The sequence below is a fragment of the Vombatus ursinus genome, unplaced genomic scaffold (assembly GCF_900497805.2).
Source record: "Vombatus ursinus unplaced genomic scaffold, bare-nosed wombat genome assembly UNPS02014801.1, whole genome shotgun sequence".
In the NCBI taxonomy this organism is placed as follows: domain Eukaryota; kingdom Metazoa; phylum Chordata; class Mammalia; order Diprotodontia; family Vombatidae; genus Vombatus; species Vombatus ursinus.
The window spans coordinates 27,742,506-27,768,240 of NW_020954579.1; the positions used below are offsets into that span (position 1 = coordinate 27,742,506).

Below are 25,735 nucleotides of genomic sequence, written 5' to 3' on the forward strand. Positions count from 1 at the left end.
ACTTTGTGATAAAAAATTATAATTTTAACTTATTAAGTGTGCCTTTGTTAATTTATTCCATTTGTTTTTAAAAATGGTAAATATTTACTCATATTTAGTTCTTTAAGAGGTTATACTTTCAAGTTAACCACTTGTCTTAAATTTTCTATTTTGATTATAATCTTATTTTTAATTTGTTTAGTATTTTTAAAATCCTTAATGTTTGGCAGTTTTGTTCCATGATCATCCAAATAGCACTTAATGTTAAAAGCCTGCAAGTATAATGATCTGATATATTTCCTTTTCTTTTTTCAGAGTGGAGAAGGAAAAGGCGCAGGCAGTTGAGCAGCAGGCTAAGGTTAGTGAACAGAAGAAGGCCGAGGAGTTCAAGGCCCAAATGGAGGCTCAACTAAAACAGCAACGATTGGCTGCCCAGCAGGTGGGGGAGCTGTTACTAGTCCCACCTGTCAACCAACGAATTTGCATCATTACCTAAAATGCATGCATACAAACTACAGCAATGAGTACTGGGACTGTGGTGTTTGGTTTGAAGCAGCATACATATTATCCCACTTGTTTGTATGAATGAAACACTCAAATTCACTGTCTGAAAATAGTCCTTGGTTCACTAATGTACATCTATTTGAATAATGTACAAAATTAGGATTTTTTTTGTCCTCTTTTTTAACCTGCTAGTTTTATAAAGGTTTTTTTAGTACCGTTCTAAGATGCAGTTTCTCTAACTGTGAAGAAAAACATACAAAAAACTACCATACCAGAAAAATTCTGTAGTCTGTTGAAGATCTAAATAAATAAGCCAAATGGCATATAAAAATCTTAATGAATCAGTTATTTCTCACTACAAAACCACTGTTTGGCCAACACTTAGTTATTCAGATTGTAATACTATGAGACTGTCATAGTTCAAATAGTTTGCTAGCAGGAATGATATACATTCCCATCCTCATAGGATGTGTTGGCCTCTTGGAAATTTGTCTTTTGACGTAAGAACAGTATTCTTCCCAACTTTCATTACTTCATTTCTTTTTGATTTCGTATATCTTTAGCATCTCCTTGGAAAGTAATTATCTTGATGTAAATAGCTGTATGTACAATAGTAACCTTGAAAAATGGACACATTTATATTTAACATAGTACACAAGGAAAGAATTCACAAACTAGTAACAATAAGCTATTGGAAACTTTGAGCATTTTATTGTGACTAAGATATGCTAAGTATCTGTTTTGGTTGATCCAGCAGTCTGAAGGAGCAGAATGTAAGAAGAACCCAACTAAGTGCAAATTGACATTTATTTGTTTTTAAAAGTGATTTTTGAACACAGTAGTGTAAGAAGTCTAGAAAAGATCTTTATATGTTTCAGCTTGGTTAAATGCAAATTTACTTCCTACAATAACAGCTGTAGATATTGACATGCATTTTATGATTGGACAAATTAGTATGGAAATTAAATGAATATGATTTGCAGTTTCATCAGGCACCTGCTATAAATTCCATCAGTGAACAGTAGAGTATCCCAGTCAACTATAAGATTACTAATGCCAGTTGTAATTTTAAATGTTTATTTTCAGACTGAGAATTTGAAGAGTTTATTCATGTGGAGAAAATTTCTACCATTTGAGTTTCCTGTTATTTGAAGTAGACCTTGGCTTTTGAAAAATAAGTAAGCTATTTAGCCAGAATCAAATAGGAAATGGGTCACATTTTCAGGTGTTTGATGCTTTACAAAAGGAGTATTTGAACTGAGTTTCTTAACTTAAGAAGGAAACTAGTTTGTGGACCTGTGAGCCCATCTTTGACTTAGAAAACTGTCTTACTAATTTTTATTTCCTTTGCTAACTTTTGTAGAAACGATTGGAGCAGCAGAAACAGCTACCAACAGTAATTGCAGCCTCTACCACTGCTACAACAAACAGTACCACCAACACGGTCTCCACCCCCCAGAAAGTTGTGGTAGCCCCTATAAGTGGCCCAGTTACCACTGGAACCAAAGTGGTACTCACAACTAAGGTTGGATCTCCAGCCACAGTGACATTCCAGCAGAACAAGAACTTCCATCAAACATTTGCTACCTGGGTTAAACAAGGCCAGTCAAGTTCAGGTAAACAATTGTCATTAAATGAAGGATTGATTTTAGTTCAGAAAAACATGTTCCGCCTCCACCTACTGAAATCAAAGGTTGTTTGGAAGTTAGCATTTCTCTAGGCACTGTTTGAATAGACAAGCCTCTTTAAATTTAGGTAAGCTGGTACCTAAAGTCAGACGCATTCTGTGCCTGGCCCATACTCAGTGTCTTCTCATCTAAACTTCTCATCTCAACTAAAGCTTATATCCTACCAATATAAGTAATCTCCCAGGTGTTAGTTAATGCCTTCTCTTGTGCCTTAACTACTTCATTTATAACACAATGAATCATTTAATGTTAGGTCTGGGAGGAATTCTGAAAGTGAAAGAGAATTAACTTATGCAAGATCACCTGTCTGTGTGTGTAGTCATAAAACCTAAGTGAGAAGCAATCTTTTAATCTTCTAATCCAGAACTCTGTCTTAATAGTCCTCTTTCAACTAGCTAAGACTAACTAAGCCCATGTCTGTATATACACAATTTCAAATGAAGCATCATCAGAATTCAGGATGAGTGGTAATGCCTGAGATTATACTACTAATTAATGACAGAACTGAGATATCACCCCTGCCCCTGGTCTGCAGACTTTCAACTCATTGGTCTTTCTTCTTGACTATGTTGCCTACATAGTTTTCACTTTGATACTTTGAAGGAGCTTTGATTTCAAAAGTGTGGGTCCTGTCTGCAGTGCTGTATCTTTTGCCCAATCTAGCCCTGTCTGTTTCTGCTCATTCTTTCCTGTAACCTTCCGTGAGAATCTGCCAGTATTCTGGAGGCCTTCCTCTTATTCTTTAGATATTTCAGGGTTAACATTATACTACTCAAGCTCTCCACCAACTGTTTCTCATTCTCTGTGCATCGGCTTGCTGCTTTTTCTTCCCATGCATATTCTTGATACTGTGTTTTAAGCAGGTTGTGTCATGCAGGGCCTCATTGGTAAAATGCTGCAGCCTGCCTACATACGCTGTGCCATTGTACATTGCTTTTTAAAATTTGAAGCCTTGATTCTTCTGAGATTGTGCCATTCCATGGTTCACAATCATCTGGCATCATTGAAATTATATCACTGTCAGTGAGAAAGGGGATTGGCTTTTGCAGCATCAAGCTGTACTTATTTCCCAGATGAGAACTAGTCCAGTCACTTCCAGCTCATCATTGCTATAGTACTTTTCCAAGGTATACATTAATTCTCTGCCCATTCAGCTACGTGTAAAGTCTGGATAAAAAGGTGTTTTTGTTTTTAACCACTTTCTTTTTCTATTGGGTTGATTCATAGTATCATGGATCTAGAATTAGAAGAAACACAAGAGGTCATCCTGCCTGAACTTGTCATTTTACAGAAAAGGATACTGAAGCCCACAGAGGTTAAGTGACTTGCCCAAGTTTACACAGGTAGTAAATGGCAAAGCTGAGATGTGAATTCACATCCTAGCAATCCAGTCAGCCTTCTTTCCATTTACTAGGCAGCGCTTGCCTTTGGTTTGGCCACAGTCTTTCATATCACTCTGGATTTCATTGGGGAGAGGGGCTGTAGTGTTCTAGATTCAGTAAGAATATTAGAACACATCGATAATAGAACCTTTTGTTGGACTTTTTTACAGAACAGTTTCCTGGCTATTGAACATTCATGTCTCTATTAAGCAGAACTGGGTTGGTGTTGATACTGTTGTGTTGTTGGAAAAAAGCAGTCTCTGTCATCACATCTTTTATGGTTTCTTGTGTATGAAATACCTTGCTCTACCTAATCAGAAACTTTCTTAAAATCAGTAAATAGCACTGGGATGTTTTCTATAGCTCGGTCATTATTAGTGTGATTGTAAAAGTGTGTTCCTCTATAGAAAAATTCCTGTGAAAACTTGCTCCTTCTCTTCTCATGTTTTCATGAAGGATGTATTCTCTTCATGCAATACATTTCAGTACTTTTTAAAAGAATCTTCAAAAAGTGTGTGTGTTTAGAGAGAGAGTGAGAGCACACTTCCAAGAAGTGTCCAAGGTTTTGGCCATTCACATTTCTTAGTCTGAACCATATATTCCAACATATTTTCACCAACATCCCCTTTACCCTTTTTCAAAGTGTGGTTGCTGAGTATTGAATTTTGTGTTGAATTAATTGGAAGGAGCTTGTCAGGTTCTTCTTAGAACTTCTTTAACATTTTATCGTCAGCACAGAAGTTGGTATATAAGTTGCAGTAATCTTCATAGTGACTAGTCATTTGCACTCATGAACATTGCAGATGCAGAGTGAGATGACTAAGTGTCTCAAGAAATAATGTTTCTTATTTCTTTGGTCATATGATGAAAACACCTATATAATTTATTTTAATCTCTTCTCTTAGGAGAAAAACCTTCTCTCAGGAGAAAATCTTTTTGTTTAATTGCAACTTTTTGTAGCTTCTAATTTAATATATGGTGAGAATGTTGTTACTAATGTGATTTGGTTTCTCTAGTAGAATGTGAGTTTTTTCATTGTTAGACAATATCACAAATTGAGAATACCACCAACTGAGTTAATGTTTGTAAACTGTCTAAAAAGTTTGATACTTAGCAAGCTTTTTTCTGTTAACTCCTATTGCGATAGCAAAAGAAACTGGGTGGTATTTGGAGCCTTGTATTTGTTATGGAGAAATATTTTCTCTTTAAGTTCATGTGGTCAGTAACTGCTGCCAAATATATTTACCACAACACAGAAATTATAGAGGTAAAAACCTACATTTTATTATAATGTTCTAGCATAGGTTCAGGCCTCAAAAATAATCTAAACCATTATTAGGAGTTTCACCAGCCCTCTTATAGGCAAAATCATGTCAGAGGGATAGAGAAATAATTCTTTTACATATTGCAATCTTGTATGTCTTTTAGGCCATAAAAATTAAAGAGAAGATAGATCTGTAATTCCATACTTTCTTCAATGTCATAAAAGTTGAATAAACTTTGTGAAATGGAGTTATAATCTCATATGTCCCCTAAGGAAGCAAACCTCAACAGACAAACTTTATAGGTAAACTAAGGTTGCATATTAAACTGCATTTAGAGGTTTCACAAATAGGCTGATAACGGGAGAATATTTACATGTCACCAAGATAACCGAGAAGATTTGGTGTCAGGGAAATTCTTGTTTCAGCAGTTAACTAGTGGGGCTAAGAAATAAATAAATTACTTTGGCTTCTATCTGAGGAATGTCAGACCATCTTCCCTTATTTCATGAGTCAGATTTTGGTCAGGTAAGGTTAATATTAATAGGAGACAGACTTTTAGTTAACCAAAATTTGTAATAAAAATGGCCCTGAGTCCTGAATGATAAAAGGAAATTTTCAAAACCCATACCATGTTTTTATCAGTTTCATTAGTTTGTTTTTTTAATTATCACTAGGGATGAGCTTCTCCACATTTAGTAGAGCTGGTACTTAAAGGCAGACACATCCATAATTGGGCTTTTCTCTTTTGGTGGGATCTACCAAAGTTTATGCTTGACTGGCATAATGTTTAAAATCCTAGACTTACTTTAGTAGAAGGAATATTTAAATAGATGAAATTTAAAATTGAAATACAAGGTATATTTTAAAAAATGAAAGGGCAGGAGTTTCTTGTAAGTATACAAATATATCATTTTATGCCTTGGAACTTCTTCCTAGAAGTGACTATATTGCTGGTTGTCTAAATCTAAAACTTATTGAATGTCTTATACCCTAATAGCCACCAGCACAGCTGCTACATCTGCTACAACCATTGCCAGCACAGGTCAGACGTTCCAAATTACAGGCAGTCCAGTTACTATGGCAGGAAAAGTAATTACCAAACTACCGCTTCCTGCAAATAGCAAGATTGTTGCTGTAAATGTGCCAACAACCCAAGGAGGTAAGGAAGAAAAGTCATGAAGACCTTTAATTCATGTTTGTACAATAGTTTTGCCTTTATTTTCTTACCTCTGTTCAGTGTTGTTGGGTCTCATAGTTTGTGTATCCCACTGTAACCTTCCCAATTTGTAATTATTCCAGAGAAACCTAGCATCACTGCTGCATTGTTAATGGATTCCTAATTTTTTTCAAGGTGTTGTTCAGGTTCAACAGAAAGTCCTGGGTATCATTCCATCAAGTACAGGTGCAAGTCAGCAAACCTTTACTTCATTCCAACCAAGAACAGCTACAGTCACTATTAGACCAAACACCCCAGGCACTGTAGGTACTACAAGTAATTCACAGGTAAGACTTCTTTTCTGAGGTTACCTCATTTTGAAATGTGGTCAAGCACAGTGGGTTGGGTTTTTCAGAGTAGCCTAACCCAGGCTCTCATTTTCCCTTACCTATTACTACTTAATCTATGCAAAATCATTGTTCTGAAAAATCTGTTCTTCTATTTGTTAGATTTCTAAAATGTGAGACATTAATCATTAAACAGTTAAACACTAGCCATTGACCAGATGGACTTTCATTTAGTATCAGTAAGTATGTTCCTCTGAATAGTAAGTGTTAAATAAGGAATTTTTAAAAGAAAATTTTCCTTTTATTATAGCCTCACAAATTTGCACTGGATCATCTGTGCTTAAAACATACTGTGGGCAAGTAAGAATTTGAAAAATAAAAATTTAAATTACAACCCACATTATATCTATATTTCGTTAAGCAGTTGATGTATACATATATGTGTGTGTGCATATATACACATATATATACATACATATATATCAGATGCATCATGTTTTGTGACACTGATAACTATCAAATAGGAAAGTTAATCAAGGAGACTTGTCTGAATATTCTCTCAACCTAACTATAAAACTGAATTAATGCGTTCTGTAGTTTCTTCTTTCATACTGTAAAGGAACATCTGATTTCTTAATTTAATCTCTTACTCCTTTAAGTAGTAGCTATAATTTGCTCAGAGGAAAAATGGGAGCCACATATTGCTTTTCCAGAGTATCTAGAAGCTAAGGATAGTATTGAGCAGGGCCTTCATTGGGTCTTGTAACTTTCTTTTAGACTATTGTGTGTCTTGGTGGCAAAAGAACCTTATATGAAGTAGTTTTAATCGGGAAATTTGAGATTATCCTCAGCAGAATCAAACATATTATCAAGAAGAAGAGTAAAAAAAATTTGTGGGGGTTCTTTTTTTGTGTGTTTCAAAAATGTAAACATTATTCAAATGCATTCAATAAGAGTTAATGTATTATCTGGGAACATCTGACATTTCTCCAGAGATTTCTCACATTTTACCAAGCATAGTATACTTAGAAGATCTTGAGTTCAAAAATCAACATACCTAAGTCTTGAAAAACATTTGAATTCATGTCCCCTTTGTGTCATTGATAGGTAATCACAGGGACTCAGATCCGTCCTGGTATGACAGTGATTAGAACACCACTCCAACAATCAACCCTAGGAAAGACAATTATTCGAACACCTCTGATGGTACAGCAAGGTATTCTTCCAGCCAGTAGGTTCATTTTTATTTTTAAGTATATGAAGTCCGTTATATTCTGTACTACTGATCATTCTCCATAATAGAAAATTACAAGTTAGAATTAATATTTCTCTATTAAGTGCTCCTACTGTGATCTTCAAAAAAAGCTGGATTATTAAATTTCAAAATTTTGATATTGAGTGAAGTACTGTTAAATGATAATTAGTAATTTGTAAATTGTAATGAATTAAAAGATTTATAAACTATCTACAAATATAAAATAGTTTCAGAATTTACTATAATGCTGGAAAAAAATTACCTGCTTGCCATCTCTTCTAGCTAAAGTGAAAGAACGGGGCAACAGTGGTATGTGAAAGGATACTGAGCAACTACTCCTATTGAACTCATGTTTGCTAAAATAGCAATAGAACTAGAAGAAATCTCCAGTTAAATTTAGTTAATCTAGTATATCTCACCCTAGCTAAATTTAGTTCTGTCTAAACCTTAAAGTTTGTGTGAACTGACTGTAAAAATCAAATCATCTGTTTAGTCAGCTATTCCTGAGGCCTCTACAACAGTCCTATTCCAGTGCTTTATTTTGTTATGGAAGCATGGGCATGAATCTAGATTATTTTTATTGTTGTTGTTTCATTTTTGCTGTCCTCTCTTTTTTTTTCCTTTTTAAATGTTGTATATTTGCTCTTTTCCTTTTTTACATCATCATTTCCTAATGCTTCCCCTTCTCACCTCCTGGGATAGAGCCCTCCCTTGTATCAAATAAGTACAGTCAAGCAAAACAAAGCAACACTATTGGCCATGTCTACAAATGTATACCCTATTCTCTAGCACTAGTTCAACCACCTCTCAAGCATTCTTTGCTCTGTAGTCATCGTTGGTGACCCTTGATCCTTGAAAGCTGTGCTAGCAAAGGTCATGCTCTGGCAGATTTTACTAAACTAGAAAGACTTCAATTCGTGTACGTTCTCAGTGACAGGTTGCCATTCACTGCCTTATGTCACCTTGGGCACGTCATTTAACCTGAGTGTCTGGGCCTCCATTCCCTCATCTATAAAATGGGTGGGGTGGGGGTGGTTCAGATTGCATCACCTCCAATCTTTTGTCTCTAAAGCCCTCTATAACTGTATCTGTGATATGAGAGTCAGATTAGGACAGTACAGAGAGTTTTGTTATCAGTACATTGACCACTGGGTAATAATTCATGGGAACTCATGAAACACAGAAAAAGGTAAAAGGATGCTCAGCCTGTGTAGCCTTTTCAAAGTGCTGTTGGCAGAGTAAGTGGCAGGAAAAAGGCCAAGGGGGTTTAAGAATCTCACGATTCTTAAATCATCTATATCTATTAATTTAACTGTTGGTACTTTAGATGAGAGCCATTGACCAACAAGCTGATATATAACTGGAGGAACTGAAACATAACAATATGACGTTTTTGCTGTATCTAAAACCAGAAAACATAAGGAAGTTGCCACTAAGTAAAAGGGTGACTCCTAGGTTCTTCTGGCCAGGCCCATCCAATGCTAGAAGTATGATTCTGTGATCTGGTGAAGAGGATAAAGAAGTAGAGAAATTCTATTAACTTGACAGGATGCTCTAAACCAAATCTACATATACAGTAGTACTTGGTAACTTCAAAGCAAAGGTCACAAGAGGGGACAGTGAGAAATATGTTGAAAAAGATGGTTTGGAATTAGGAAAGAAGTCAAAGGTTTGAGGCTTTACACACATGAAGTTTCAACACCAAACATCACATAATGATGAAATTGGCTATATAATATAATAAATAAGAAACAGTTGATTAACACTTCATTTCTGAATCAAGTGTCTGTATGTACTCATATCATACACTTGTTATATTGCAAGTTATCATCACCCAGATAAAAGAAAGAGTAAAGATGAAAAGAAGATGCATGTAATTACAACTCCAACCTGACATTGATGATGAAAACATGGGTCCTGAATTAAAAAGAAAAGCCATTGAAACCAGTTATAACCATTGCTATAAATGTTTACTGATATAAAATAATCACTACTACGAAGAGACCAAAATAGCACACAACTTGACTTGCAAAATCATCAAACAAACAAAAGATTTGGCAGTTAAAAGGAACATGGGTTTAGAATATAAACTTACTTGCAAAATATTAGTGTATAGTATGTATTAGTATATCTATGGAATAGATTATAATAGATGGAAGAGTATAAGCAGTATCATCTGGCAGATCAGCAAAGAACGATGCAAGGGAAAATAAATCTATAAAAAGCTTGGTATGAGACCCAATTAAATCAGATCATTGTAAGAATATAGATAAAACTAAGGAGGAGCTGAAATAAATGAAAAATGGATTAGTTCTGCATCATGAACTCTTTTCATCTTTACGGTAGCAGAATTACCCTATTTAGTAGATTATTATTACCTCAGTACCCTATTACTTTGTGATCTAATCTTTCAACAGGTATTTATTAAACACACACTATTGTAGGTACTCTTAACTGCTAGTTATATAAATATAAAGAAAGAAACAATCCCTCCTCTTAAGTAGCTTACATTCTAACAGTGAGGAGAGAGCATCTGAAATGGAATCAGAAATTGTAGCTGGACCAGGCCAGGTATATATAAAAGAAGTTCATGCTGAAGGAAACATAATTCTTAAAGCATTGAGAGACTGATTTTCAGGATATCTAAAAGAGGGGATGGCATGTAAGTGCATTTGCTATTGTGCCAAGCACTGTTCAAAAAGCTGAAAATATAAATGAAAGAGTAAGGCAGTTTCTGCCTTCACATACTAATTAGGAGAGACATAGAAAGATTCAGCTGCAGGGCATATGGCAGTGCCCAGTGGTTTAGAAGGCACAGTTGTAGGACAAATGATTACTGAAAGGATTCTAATTTTATATCATCAAAGTATTATGAACAACCAATGATTATTGAGAAGTGTGAGGTAGGCACAAGAGTTGCAGTGAAGCGGGGTTCTGGGTTACCTCAAGCAGGAATGGGATGTTGGCAAAGGCCGGAGTGTGGGGTAGAGTTGGGTTGTGACAGCATCTACCAGGGAAGGATAATTCAGCACCTAGTAAGAACTGGGAAGCGGTTGGGGCGTGGAAAGGAAAGGGCTGCCTATAACCTGTTCCTGGGGCAGCTAGGTGGCGTGGTGTATAGAGCACTGGCCCTGAAGTCAGGAGGACCCGAGTTCAAATCTGGCCTCAGACCAAGCACTTGACACTTACTAGCTGTGTGACCCTGGGCAAGTCGCTTAACCCCAATTACCAAAAAAAAAAAGTATAACCTGTTCCTTCTGGGCCCTTAGGACTTCATTGAAATCCAGACTGATTTTCAAACTACCTGGTAGAGGAGAAGGATACCCAGATGGCAAGAGGGAATGGGAAAAAATCATATACTTTGTTATTTATCCCAGAAATGATGAAAAAGATCTTTGTAGCAACTTGCTCATCTCTAAAAGATTTTGAGAGTATCAGGCCAAAATGAAAAAAACAAAAACAAAAACATAGTAATGACTAACATTTACAATAGCACTCATTAAGGTTTGCAAATCCCTTAACATATATAACTTCATTTGATGCTCATAACTTGTGTGAGATAGGTGCTATTATTATCTCCGTTTTATAGATGAGGATATTAAAGCTGACAGGAGTTCAAGTGACAGCTTGTAAGGTCACATAGCTTATAAGTGTATAAAGTAACATTCAAAGCTTAGATCTTCCTGATTTTGATAAAAACATGAGAAGAAACATTCACAGTTTTTCTAGAGGAGGTCTTTTTTATAACCATGCAATAGACTTGAAAGGAATAGAATATACAATATCCTGCTGTATCTATTGGTTTCTTTTTGTAATATTTGACTCATTACAGCAAAATTCAACCTAAAGGGGCTCTTCCAACAAGAAATATCCCCTGTGCATATATTAATATAAGATGTCTTGATAGGTGCAAGCCCAAAGTTTTGTTCATTGATCCCCTGCTACTCCATGTCAAGCAAGACATAAAACAGGAAGACAAATATTCACCAAAGATGTTCACCACTGTCATGTTCTGAACAGATTCCACATGGAAAATGGATTTCCTGTAGGTAGTAAAGTCTTTCAAATGTTCCTCTTTGCAAATGACATAATAATGATTACATCAAGCCCAAGAATGTTAAAAGGCCTCCTCAGTGAAATCCTTCACCACTTAAAAGCTAGAACCTAACACACAAAGGACCAATTGGAGGAAGAATGCCTGTTGTCCAGATGGTGACAGGCAGTTGTAGGATAACTTTTGAGGCATTCAGGCAGACACTATGGATCGAGAATGATCTATGCTCAGAATTTAAAAGAGGATGAGAGTATCTGGATTGTTTGTAGAATTTCACTGCTCTTTCAAAGATGCCAAGCTGCTTCCTGATTCAGAGCCCCATCCTTTTAACTCCAGTATTCTTTTTTTTCCCCAATAATTTATTTTTAGTTTTCAACATTCACTTCCAAAAGCTTTTGAGTTTTAAATTTTCTCTCCCTCCTTCTCCTCCCCCCTCCCCAAGACAGCATGTAATCTGATATAGGCTGTACTTATACATTCATATTAAGCATATTTTCACATTTGTTGTGATATATGAGAGGAACCATGAGAAAGAAGAAAGAACACAAAACAACAAAAGGAGAGCAAATAGTATGCTTCCATCTACATTCAGACTCCATGGCTCTTTTTCTGGATGTGGATAGAATTTTCCATCATGAGTCTTTTGGAGTTGTCTTAGATCCTTGCATTGCTGAGAAAAGCTAAGTCTATCAAAGTCAGTCATCACACAGTGTGGCTGTAACTGTGTACAATGTTCTCCTGGTTCTGCTCATTTCACTCAACATCAGTTCATATAAGTCTTTCCAGGTTTTTCTGAACTCTACCTGCTCATCATTTCTTTTTTTTTTTTAAATTAATTTATTTTTAGTTTTCAACATTCACTTCCATAAGCTTCTGGGTTTTAAATTTTCTCCCCTTCCCTCCCTCCCTCCCTCCCTAAGATGGTGTGCTATCTGATATAGGCTCTACATATACATTCCTATTAAATATATTTTCACATTAGTCATGTTGTAAAGAAGAATTAGAACTAATGAGAGGAACCACAAGAAAGAAGAAACAAAACTGAAGAAAAAAGAAAGCAAATAGTATGCTTCGATCTGTATTCAAACTCCATAGTTCTTTCTCTGGATGTGGATAGCATTTTCCATCATGAGACTTTTAGAGATGTCTTAGATCCTTGCATTGCTGAGAAGAACTAAGTCTGTCAAAGTTAGTCATCACACAATGTGGCTGTTACTGTGTACAGCTTTCTCCTGGCTCTGTTCACTTCACTCAGCATCAATCCATGCAAGTCTTTACAGGTTTTTCTGAAGTTCTCTTGCTCATCATTTCTTTTTTTGCTTTTTGGTGAGGCAATCAAAGTTAAGTGACTTCCCCAGGGTCACACAGCTAGTTAGGTGTCAAGTGTCTGAGGTCAGATTTGAACTCAGGTCCTCCTGACTTCAAGGCCAGACCTCTATCCACTGTGCCATTTAGATGCCCCTTGCTCATCATTTCTTATGGCACAATAGTATTCTGTTACATTCATATACCACAATTTGTTCAGCCATTCCCCAATTGATGAGCATCCCGTCAATTTCCAATTCTTGGCTACCACAAAGAGCTGCTATAAATATTTTTGTACTTGTGTGTCATTTTCCCCTTTTTATGATGTCTTTAGGCCGCAGACATAGAAGTGCTATTGCTGGGTCAAAGGGTATGCAAAATTTTATAGCCCTTTGGGCATAGTTTCAAATTCCTCTCCAGAATGGCTGTATCAGTTTATAACTCCACCAACAATACATTAGTGTTCCAGTTTTCCCACATTCTTCTCCAACATTTATCATTTTCCTGTTTTGTCATGTTGGCCAATCTGACAGGTGTGATGTGGTACCTCAGAGTTGTTTTGATTTTCATTTCTCTAATCAGTAGTGATTTAGAGCATTTTTTCATATGACTATAGATGGCTTTAATTTCTTCCTCTGAAAACTACCTGTTCATATCCTTTGACCATTTATCAATTGGGGGATGACCTTTATTCTTATAGATTTGACTCAGTTCTCTATGTATTTTAGAAATGTCACTCCAGTATTCTCCTGGTCATGTTAATAGGCTGAGAATCACATAATCTAAAAATTAAAATTGTCAGTGACCAAATAGATAGTGCATGGACGTAAGCATGCTGCAGAAAATCAGTCAATAAACATTTACTAAATGCCTTTAACTTGCCAGACAATGTGCTAAAAAGAAGCAAAAAGCAGTCCCTGCCCTCAAGGAGCATACGATCTAATGGAAAAGACCACATGCAAGCAAATATATATCAAAGGATACAGGATCAGTAGGAAATAATTTAACAGAAGGAAAGCCCTGGAAAGGGAAAGCTTCCTATAGAAGGCGGGATTTTAGTTGGTACTTAAAAAGGAATTCAGGGAGGTCAGTAGGTGGAGTTGAATAGGGAGAGCATTCCAGGAATGGGGACAGCCAAAGAAAATTCAGAGAGCTAAGTACCATTTATGACATGCATATACTATTTTTACAGTGACGTGGTATAAAAGATGTTAGCTTGGAAGCAGAGCTGGGAAGAGTAGATGGGCACGTGACACTGTGACCAGCTCATCAGTACTCTCTGCTTCTTTAACTGGAGGGCAGGAACATGAGCTCCAGGGCCTCTATTTTGAGAGGGGGCTCAGCACAGTTTTTCTTCCCCTTTTGCATTACTTGTGCTGCTTTTGGACTTACTCAAAACTCTCCATCCTCCCTGCACTGGTGTCTCTTACCCTCGCCTTTCAGCTTCCTTTTGTGTATTGTAGTTCCCCATTAGATTGTAAACTTCTACGGCAAGGACTGTTTGTTTTCATTCATGTTTGTATCCCCAGCACTTAGCCTAGGGCTAGGCACATAGTAGGCACTTAATAAATGTTTATTGATTGATAATGGATGGGATAATGGATGGAGAGTCTGAGTGTTGCATTGGTAACCACAGAAAAGAAACAAAATAAGGTCCTCTCTCCTGTCCTGAAATGCTCCAAAAGGCAGCTGACGCTGACAGTAGAGGTGCCAAGAAAGGCATCACAAGCTTGGGCAAAGCAAACATCGATCCTGGAAGAGGATAATTGCACCAGAACAGCTGGAACAGGCTTTCATAAATGGACCTGAACTTAATTCATACTCTAAAGGAAAGTTGAAAGCTAGCAAGACCCAGTAATGGGAGACCAGCAGCCAGAATGTACCCTGGGTCACCACACAGGAAGACAGGGCCCAGCTATCCACCTGTCAGAGTGTTGAGAGTCACAATAGGAGGCAAGGCTAATTCAGCAACTAAGAACCAATGCCAAGAAAGTTGTGTAGGAGACCAGTAATCATTGTGATCTCCAGCATTCTACTTGCCCCTCTGAGAACCACAGAAAGGGATAAAATCAACTTGATAAGGGATCATACAACAAGAAGACAGACTGTCCAAGGCCACTATCTCCAATTGATCGCTAGATTTGAGACAAACCAGGAATTGGAGCGTAGGATGGGGCCTAATTACTTGCCAGTCCATACAGATAAGCAGCAGCATCCAGACTACACAGGGGAAAGGATCAAATAAGGGCTTCTCAACCCATCTGCCAGTGCCAGAGGTAACTGTCCCCAAAACAAAAATCCTTATACAAGATCTGAGGCTAAAAATGATTTAACACTAAATACAATGAAGGAAACTTTGAGTTAAGACAAGCCCAAGAGGTACACCTAGAAAAAGAAAATAATTCAGTAATTAAAAGCAGAATCTCAGATAGAAACAAATGACTTGGCCACAAGGACTATAAAGGTAGAAAAGTGTCTTGGAGAAATGAAACAAGAAATAAAACATGAGATTAGAGTTTGGGGTTGGGAGAGAAATGAAAGAGTAAATAACTTAGAAGGTAGAAAAACTTTACTCAAGAAATATATACTGAAAAATAGAATGGAGAAAACCGAACTCAGTGACTCTGAAACAGAAAACAGTCTTAGAACAAAGTCAAAACATTTAAAAAATAAAAGAAAATGTCACGTATCTACCATCAAAAGCAACTAACCTAGAAATCCACAATGTCAAGAAGAGAGAATTTAAGAACCATTATATTATTTGAAACCATCACAAAAAAAAATAAAACTTGGATGTGATATTTCAAGAAATCATAAAAGAAAACTTCTCAGATCTATAAGAAGTAGAGGGAAAATCAAAAATAGAATCCACAAATTTACCTCCTGGGGAAAAAAAAAAAAGAACCAAACTGAAAACACCCAGGAGTTTCATAGCCAAAATTGAGAACTTCCAGTTCTAAGAAAAATATTTCAACTAGGAAGAGTCCAAGTGCAAAAGAATCACAGACTATATTGTCCAACACTTTGTAGCAAGCATAATAAAGGAGAAAAACTTGAAATACAGCATTCCACAAAGATGAAAATTTTACAACCAAGAATCACTTACTTGCAAAATTCAATATAATTCTATTGAGAGTGGGGGGGAGGGTGGAGATGGACCTTTAGTGAAAGACAGGTCCTTAAAGCATTCTTGATGAAAAGTATAATTCTGAATTGTAGACATAAGGTTCAAAAGAAACCTAGGTAGTAAATACATTTGAGCAATTACAAGGGGCTAAAAGAGGAAATGCTTCCCTTCTAATGAGGGAAAAGAGAAAAAGTGTGTCTCTGAAGTCCTATTATTTTCAAGGGTCACAGAAATTAAATAATATCATCAGAGGGCTTGTGTGTGGTTTTGTTCTATTTTGTGGTTTTAAAAAAGGAAAAAAATGAGAAAGGGGGGGAGGAATTTGCTATTTAATATAAATGAGGTTCCTAGGGGCCAGCTAGGTGGTGCAGTGAATGGAGAACCAGCCCTGGAGTCAGAAGGACTTGAGTTCAAATCTGGCCTCAGGTACTTGACACTTACTAGCTGTGTGACCCTGGGCAAGTCACTTAACCCCAACTGCCTCACCAAAAAAAAATAATAATAATAATGATAAATGGGATGCTTGAGAAAAAGTAGACAAACAGGGAAGAATGGGCAGGGGAGCAGGCATTTTATAATCTCACTCTTTGCTGAATCAGGTAAGGAGAATTACACACACACACACACACACACATACACATGTTGGTATAGAAATACCTTAAACTAGGAGGAAACAGGCAGCAAAAAGAGAAAGGGGGGGTGGTATAAGAGGGAAGGTATACTGGGGGGGTAGTTACAAGCAAATCAACTTTTGATTTAGGGTTGTCGTAAACAGGGAGATTAAAACAGAAAGTAAATAATCAGATCAGGGTTTAGCTTTGATAAAAGAGGAGGATTAAAAACAGACCACTTCAATTATAGATTACTACTATTGATCACAGTACTTCTCACAGTGCCCTTTTCTTTCTTTGTAAAAGGTAGGAGGAAACGTGGAAAACATGTAAGAGCTTTATGATGGGGGAGGGGAAGGAAATACACAACTAGCAGTCATAATTAACCATGAAGGTGATGAACTCATCTAAAAAGCAGAGGAAGAGAGCAGTGTATTAGAAAGGAGAATCCGACAATGTTTTGTTTACAAGAAATATATTTGAAACATAAAGATTCACTGTTAAAATAAGAGGCTGGAGCAGAATTTATTATGCCTCAGGCAGAATTTAAAAAGCAAAGGAAGCCATTATTTCAGAGAAGCAAAGAGTAAAAAACAGATTTCCTTAAAAGACATAAACAGGGAAATTGCATTATGCTTAAAGGCATCAAATTATGAAATATTATAAATACATATATATACCAAAGTGGCATAATACTTCAGTACTAAAAGGGAGAAATAATCAAATTACAGGGAGAAATACACAGCAAAATTATAATAAGGTGACCTTGATGTGCTTTTTTTAGACCTAGACAGATCTAATCAGAAGCAAATTAGAGACCTGATAAAATTTTACAAAAGTTAGAAATGACACTCTTTGGTAATTGCTAAATTATATAAATAAATACACACATTTCTCAGCTGTACACAGTACATCTACAAAATCTGACTATGTAGTAGGGCATAAAAACCTCGTGAACACAGGAAGGCAGAAATATTAAAAATATTTTTCCTGACCACTGAACAATAAAAATTCGAACGAGCAAAGGGCTTTTGAAATTTGAGTGGAAACTGAGTAATCCTAAAACATGATGAGTTAAAGAACAAATCATAGAAACAACATAATTTCATTAAATAACATCAGTGAGACCACTTAACAAAACCTTTGGTACTCAACCAAAGTAGTCCAGAGGTGGGGAAAAGGGAAAGGAATTTATAACTCTAAGTGCCTATTCCCACAAAATAGACATTCTTGAAAAAAATCAAAGAAAAAATAAAAGCCAAATTGATTTTAAAATACTAGGGCCTGGAGTTTTCTTAGTTAATGAAATTTATAAATCATTAGTTAATCTACTTTTTATTTTATTTATCTGTCTATTTATTTGTTGGGTGGGCAGTGGGGTTAAGTGACTTGTCCAGGGTCACACAGCTAGTGTCAAGTGTCTGAGGCCAGATTTGAACTCAGGTGCTCCTGATTCCAAAGCTGGTGCCACCTAGCTGCCCTGTTAATCTGTTTTTTAAGCAAGGAAATCCAAATTGCTAATATTTAAAATGAAAAAAAATTTATAATAAAGAGCAAATAAGAGAAATTATTCCAAAATTTTATAAAATAATATGGACATACTGATAACAAATGAAAATAAATGTTTACCAATGTATAAAATACGATAACAGAGAAAGAGAGAACTTAACCCAATCTTGGAAAAGAAATCAAACAAACCGTAAAGGACCTCTAAAAATGAAAGGAAACCAGGACCAAGTAGATTTGCAAGTCAATTCTATCAAAATTTACAGAACTAATTTTAGTAGTAGATAAATATTTTTGCACAACAAGAAAATGTTCTTCTAAGACAAATAAAAACCATAAAATCATGTGCATATATAAATAGATGGAGAAAAAAACATTTTGACAAGGTACAATACCTGTACATGTTGAAAATAAAAAATTTTAAAGCAGAAGATTAAATAGATTGTCCATTAATATGGTAAATAGATTTCTCTAAAACCATAAGGTAGCATTATTTGTAATGAAAAAATACTAGAGACCTTTCCAATAAGCGAATGGGTAAAGCAAGGATATCCATTATCACCAGTTATTTAATGTAACTCTAGAAATACTAGCTGTAGCCTTAAGAAAATAAAAAGAAATTTAGGAACTGTGCAAAGGCAGAAAGTTAACAGAATTTTCAATGTTTGCGGATAATGCGAATGTTTACTTAGTGGACCTTAGAGAATATAATAAAAAATTAACTGAAACAATAATTGAGTAAAACAGCAGGATATAGAATACTCACCACCCCCCCCCAAAAAAAATCAGCTTTTCTGTATATTACCAGCAAAACCAACAGGAAGATAAAAAGAAATTCCATTCACTTTATCTGTAAAATGTATAAAATATTTGGGAATCAAGCTTCCAAGACACACACAGGAACTGTGTGAGTACAACTACAAAACACTGTTAAAATGAAATAAATAATTAGAGATGTGGTGATTGCTTTTGGTTGGACCATGGTAATATGATAAAAATGGAAATAATACCCAAATTAATTTACACATTCAGTGCCATGCCATTCAAACTGCCAAGGAGGTTACTATATAGAACTAGAAAAATTATGATGTTCATATGGAGGAACAAAAGGTTTCTCCTCTCTCAAGGGGAGATTCCTACTTTAAAAAGTGAGAATTAAGAGGACCTAACAGTACTACTATATCTCAAAGTATATTAAAAAGCAATAATCATCAGAACTACTTAGTGTTAGTTTAAATTATTAGTTTAAAAATAGGAAAGGGCCAGCTAGGTGGCAAGGTGGATAGAGTGCCAGGCTAGGAGTCAGGAAGATTGAGTTAAAATCTGGCTTCAGACACTTAGTAGTTGTGTGCTTCTAGGTAAATCACTTAACTCTGTTTGTCTCATTTCCTCATTTGTAAAATAAACTGGAGAAGAAAATGGCAAACCACTCTAGTATTTTGCCAAGAAAACCCCACATGGAGTCACAAAGAGTCAGAGACGACTGAAAAATGACTGCACAACAATAGAAAATAAATAGAAAACCAGTTCAGTAGAAGAGATTAGATACACAAGATCCAGAAGCAGTTGAACACGGTAGGATAAATGTTTGAGAAACTAAAGAATTCCCCACTATTTCAATCAATCAATCAGTAAACACTTATTAATCACCTACTATGTACTAGGCATTTTGTTAAGTGCTGGGAATACACAGAGAGACAAAAAACAGTCCTTGCCATTGTAAGTCCTTGCTTACAATCTAATGGGGGAGACAAGATGCAAACAAATACTATACAAGGCTAGGAATTTGATGCAGGATTTTTATACAAGGTAATAAGTTGGATCAATAGGAAATAATTAGCAGAGGGAGGCCACTGGAATTAAAAGGGGTGAGGGAAGGCTTCCTGTAGAAGATAGGATTTTACTTGGGATTTAAAGGAAGCCTAGGAGTTCTTGAAGTGGAAGAAGGAAAGGGTTCCAAGGCAAGGGAGACAGCCAGTGAAAATACCTGGTGCCGGGAGATATAGTGTCTTTTTTGTGGAACGGCCAGGAGGCAAGTGTCACTGCACCAAACATTGTGTGTTAGGGAGTAAGGTGTAAGGACTGGAAAGGTAAGAGAGGTCTAGGTCATGAAGGGTTTTGAATGCCAAACAGAGCAGCCACTGGAGTTTATTGCGCGGGAGGGGCCAGGTAGACGTGATCAGACTTGTACTTTAGGAAAATCACTTTAGTGGAAGATGAATTGGAAGGGAGAGAGACTTGAGGCAGGCAGACCCATCAACAGGCTATTTGAATAATCAAGACATGTGGTAATGAGGGCTTGCACTAGAATGGTGACAGTGTCAGAGGAGAGAAGGGAGAATATTTGAGAGATGTTGCAGAGGTGAAATCAGGCCTTGAAGAGCAAACTCAGCAGAGCCAAGAGAACATTGTATACAGTTACAGCAATATTGTTTTAAGAATGACTCTGAATGACTAAGTCATTAAGACATATGAAGAAAGATTCTATCTGCAGCCAGAGAAAGAACTGATAAATAGAAGTAGGTACAGAATAACTTTATTTATATGTGTGTGTGTGTGTGTGTGTATATGTGTGTGTGTGTGTGTGTGTGTGTGTGTGTGTGTGTATGTAATATATATAATTTGTGTCTAATGGTAGTAATCTGTAGGGCCAGACTGGGAGGAGGGAAGGGGAGGGAAAAAAAAGAAAATAAAAGAAATTTATCTAACTTTGTTATGTATTTAAAAGGAATAGCAAGTTGTATATAATAAATTTGAAGTTTCATGTGCAATCTTTTTTTTATTATACTGTGTTATGAAAGTGCTTGTTTTATTCCATAAGTTAAAAATAAAATAAATTTTTAAAAAGGGAGGGAGTTAATTAAAGAAAGAAATTTTTGGTTAATTTTCCCTAACAAAGGTCTCATACCCAAAGGTATGTAGGAAATTGATACCAATAAGAAAGAACCAGAGTGTTAGTCCTTTGTCGACAAAAAGTTGAGAGAATATAAACTCTGCAAAGATGAAGGGCAAGGTTTCAGTAATCATGAAAAAATGTTCCATATTACTAATAGTAAATACAATGCAAATTCAAACAAATCTGAATGTCTGCCTCACATCTGTCTGATTGGCAAAGGTGATAGAAAAGGAAAGTGACAAGTGTAGGGGATATGTGAAAGAACAGGCACACTTAGGCACTGTTGGTAGAACTTTGAATTAGTTCAGCCATTCTGAAAAGCACTACTCAAATCATTAAACTGTTTATACCCCTTGACCTACCAATGTCATTACTAAACATAAAGATATCAAAGAAAGGAAAAGTACTTACATGTACAAAAATATTACAGCATTTTTGTTTTAGCAAAGAATTAGAAACCAAGTGAGTGCCTATCATTTGAGGAATGGGTGGACAAATTATAGTGTATGAATATAATTGAATATTCTTGCTCCATAAGAAATGACAAAGAGGACAGATATAGAGAAGCCTAGGAGTATTTGTCTGAACTGATGAAGAGTGAATTGAACAGAGCCAGGAGAACAACTTATGTAATGGCTACAACATTGTAAAGGGAAAGAAACATGAAAAACTGATGATCAGTATTGACTTCTCATCTCTCGATCAAGAGATAATGGACTGATAGAAGCAAAATGGTACCAGGCCAATGTGTGGATTTGCTTTGCATGGTGGCTACTTCTTTGACAGGAGAGGACTTTTTTTCAGCAGTGGTAGGGGTCAGGATTGTTAGGTTAGTAGCAATGATCCTAAAAAGGAAGAGAGCACCAATGCATCATTAGAAAAAATAAGCTAGTACAAGGAAGTTCAGAAAGGAACAGAGGTAAGCATAGCAGTCTTGGAAATACTATGTTAAATTTGAAATCTACACAATGAATAAAACCAACTTGTATGTTTGGGGAAGAGTTGTGATTTCATAGGCATTTCTCTTCTGAGTTGTTTTTCTTGGAGAGGGAGAAGTAGAGTGCTTTAGGAAAATGTTGATATTTGTCAAATTCATAAATAAAAACAAACTACTTAGTAGCTCTGTCATCATAAGCAAGTCAGTTAACCTCCAAAAGCTTTAGCTTCCTCGTCTGTAAAATGAAGATAATGTACTATTTGCTTTACTGGGTTAATGTGAGATAAGCACTTTATAAACTATAAAGATTATAAATGTGAATTATAGTTGTTGTTATTAGAAGACTTTGTAGTCTTTACCACTGAAGGAAGTACCCATATGATGTCTCCCATCTTTATTCTGTTGCCAAAATACTTTTGCTAAAGTATGTAAGTCTGACCATGTTATTCAGTAAATTCCAGTGACTCTAAGATAAGTTTCTCTTTTCAGTTTTTAAAACCTTTCATAATGTGGTCACAACTTACTTTTTCAGACTTAAATATTATTCCCTTTCTTGTATTCAGTAGTCCAGCCAAATTGACCTTCTTGTCATTTTCCACACAGGACCTTCCATCTCCCATGTTCATGCCTTCACCTGCTTCTGCCCTATGCCTGAAATGAGTCCTCCACTTCATCTCAAGTTATTCCCTTCAAAACTCTAATCAAGGGGCAGCTAGGTGGTGCAGTGGATAGAACACTGGCCCTGAAGTCAGGAGGACTTGAGTACAAATCCGGCCTCAGACCAAACACTTGACACTGACTAGCTCTGTGACCCTGGGCAAGTCACTTAACCCCAATTGCCTTTAAAAAAACAAACAAACAAACAAAACTCTAATCAAGCACCATTTTCTAACATCAATCATTCAATAATCATTTATTAAGAACTTGCTGTGTGAAACTTTTCCAGATTTTTACAAGTAGCTAGTGTCCTTCTCCCTCCAAAAAAATGACTCTGTGTGTGTGTGTGTGTGTGTGTGTACTATATACTTACTTATATAGATGTTGTCTCCACCAGGAGAATGTGAGTTCCTTGAGGGCAGAGACTCTTTCATTTTAGTCTTTGTATCCCTGATGCACTGGCACACTCTGGGTAGTTGATAGATGCTTGTGGTTTGAAGTCACAGATTTGTTCTATTTTAAATACAACTGAAGAGGCAGCTAGGTGGCACAGTGGATAGAATGGCAGACCTAGACTCAGGAAGAACTGAGTTCAAATTTGGCCTCAAACACTAGTTATGTGACCCTGGGCAAGTTACTTAACCCTGTTCACCTCAGTTTCCTCATCTATAAAATGTGCTGGAGAAGGAAATGGCAAACCACTCCAGTACTGATCTTTGCCAAGAAAACCCCAAATGGGGTCACCAAGAGTCAGATATAATTGCAAATGACTAAATAACAGCAACAAAGTACAGATGAAGTGTATTAAATCCAGACTTTTTGCATAGTATGCTTCTATTCGATCTCTCGCTTCTATTCGAGGAGTGGATACAGAGATAGAAATGGGGATGTGGCAAAAATGCCCAAAGATGAAAATAAAGTGGGAAGGGCTGTGGAAAGACAGGCACACTGGTATTTCTATTGGTATAGTTGTGAATTGGTCCATCCAGTCTAAAAAGCAATTGGGAATTTTGCTTTAAAAGAAAAGTTACTAAAATGGCCCAACACTTTTACCTAGAGATCTCACTATTAAGCCTAAATCCCAAGAAAGTCAGAGATAGAAATGAAAGTCCCATACATACCCACATATTGATAGCGTCCCTTTTTGTGATAGTAAAGAACTAGAAATAAAGTAATTGCCCATTGATTGAGGAATAGGAAACAAATTGTGGCACATGAATGCAGTAAAATAGCTGCACCACAAGAAACAATTTGTGAAGGATTCAGAGAAGCACAGGAAGACTCATAAGCAGAACCAATAAAACCATATACACAATTACTACAACAATGTAAATGAAAAGAACAGAAAAATAGAAACTGTGTGCCTTAATAATGAACAACAACTTCAGAAAAAAGTTGGGAAAGGCATCCCCCTTCACAGAAATTTGGGTTTACAGATGTGGAATGTTGCATATATGAATGAGGAACATATCATATATGAACGTAAAAAGCATTTAAGCACTGACTGGGTGTCAGCCACTGGAAAGATTAATACAAAAAGTGAGACAATCTGCCCTTGAGAAGCAGAGGCATTCTTATATGAGGAGATAACCTATATAGATGTGTGATAGCCAGGGAAGAGAGTCTTGGTTTGGAGAGTTATAGATGGTGATCTGATCCATCATTTAGCTCATGCTCACTTTCCAAAAAGTAGTGTTACTGTTTGATGACTGTTTCTAGAGCAAAAGGTAGAAAGCTGAGGTAGGGGAAATGTACTAGCATCCATGCAGATGGCAAGTTGTTATGGTTGGACAGCTGAATGGGATATGAAGCATAATCTAATCTGGTCTGAGGTCATGCAATTTTACACTCACTGGAGAGATTTGAACTATAGAGTAGGAATTCTGGAGGTCCACTCCCCAGTACCATTGCTGGTTCAGATGCTTCAGTATCATGGCAGTGTTAATGGCAGGGTACATGGCAAAAGGGCCTAAGTGAATGACCTAATGGCAGAGGAAATTTCAGATACATTTGATGTGTTGATTAGTTTTGTGGAACTGCTTTTTTGTCTTACTCTTTGTTAGAAAGAATGGTTAACTGGGGAAGGAGGAATGTGAAGGTAGAATATAAAACAAACAAGGTCAGTAAAAAGGTTTGTTTTTGGTTTTTTGGTTTTTTTTTTTAAGAAAAATAAGAATTGGGGGCCTAGGATACCATAAGAAAGTTAGATTGAAAATGTGTCCAAATTGGCTTAATTGTACCCATGGAGAATGTCTTCTCACTCCTAGATACATAGGCACTGTTTGGACACAATCATTGCTGGGGAGAGAGACTATAAATAGATTAGGCAGTTAAGTGGGAAGTTGGCATGGTGGAATCCAGTTGAGTCACTATTTGCATAACTTGATGAATAATATATATTAGTCTTACTTGAAGATTGAAATGACTATATAATGATCTTTGTTGTACTGTCTCTCAGCAATAACAACAAAATGCTCAGTGTATTTCTAGCATCCTTAATGGTGTATTATTTTTACAGGTCAAACTCAACAGGTAGTAACTCAAATCATCAGGGGGCAGCCTGTTTCCACTGCGGTGTCTAGTCCTAGTGCAGCATCTTCAAGCTCTGGACAAAAGGTAGTAACATCAGGAGCTCCTGTGCCACACATACAGCCTCCATCCTCCACCCCACAGCCTCCTCGGCCCCAGCAAGGACAAGTGAAACTTACAATGGCTCAGCTCACTCAGTTAACACAAGGCCAGGTAAATAATGTCAACTACTTTTTGAAAACTTTAAGTGTGACCTTGTATGTTATTGCTCTGGAGAATACCATCAGGACCCAGCACATGGCTCTTGGCTCCAGGTTGTATGCTCATTGCACCATACCACCCTTCTCTATAAGCTGAGGTTTCTTCATTTGTAGAGTAGAGAAAAATAAATAGGGCTTGTCTTGTCTGCCTCACAGGTCTGAGGGGGAGAGGTGTGTGTGGACTTTGTGGACCTTGAAGTGGTATACACAGAATTGCATTATATGTTGTTGTAGTAGTAGTAGTAGTAGTAGTAGTAGTAGTAGTAGTAGTAGTAGT

The 25,735-nt window shown here is 36.4% G+C and overlaps 1 protein-coding gene across 1 annotated transcript in view; it reads left to right on the top strand.

The window, feature by feature from the left end:
• Nucleotides 1–25,735, top strand: part of BPTF (bromodomain PHD finger transcription factor) — a 150,423-nt gene that overhangs the window by 88,943 nt on the left and 35,745 nt on the right. The window contains 6 exon segments of the mRNA XM_027873395.1: nucleotides 295–418; nucleotides 1,847–2,099; nucleotides 5,816–5,977; nucleotides 6,170–6,321; nucleotides 7,429–7,537; nucleotides 25,188–25,411. Coding sequence (XP_027729196.1) covers nucleotides 295–418; nucleotides 1,847–2,099; nucleotides 5,816–5,977; nucleotides 6,170–6,321; nucleotides 7,429–7,537; nucleotides 25,188–25,411 — 1,024 coding nt within the window.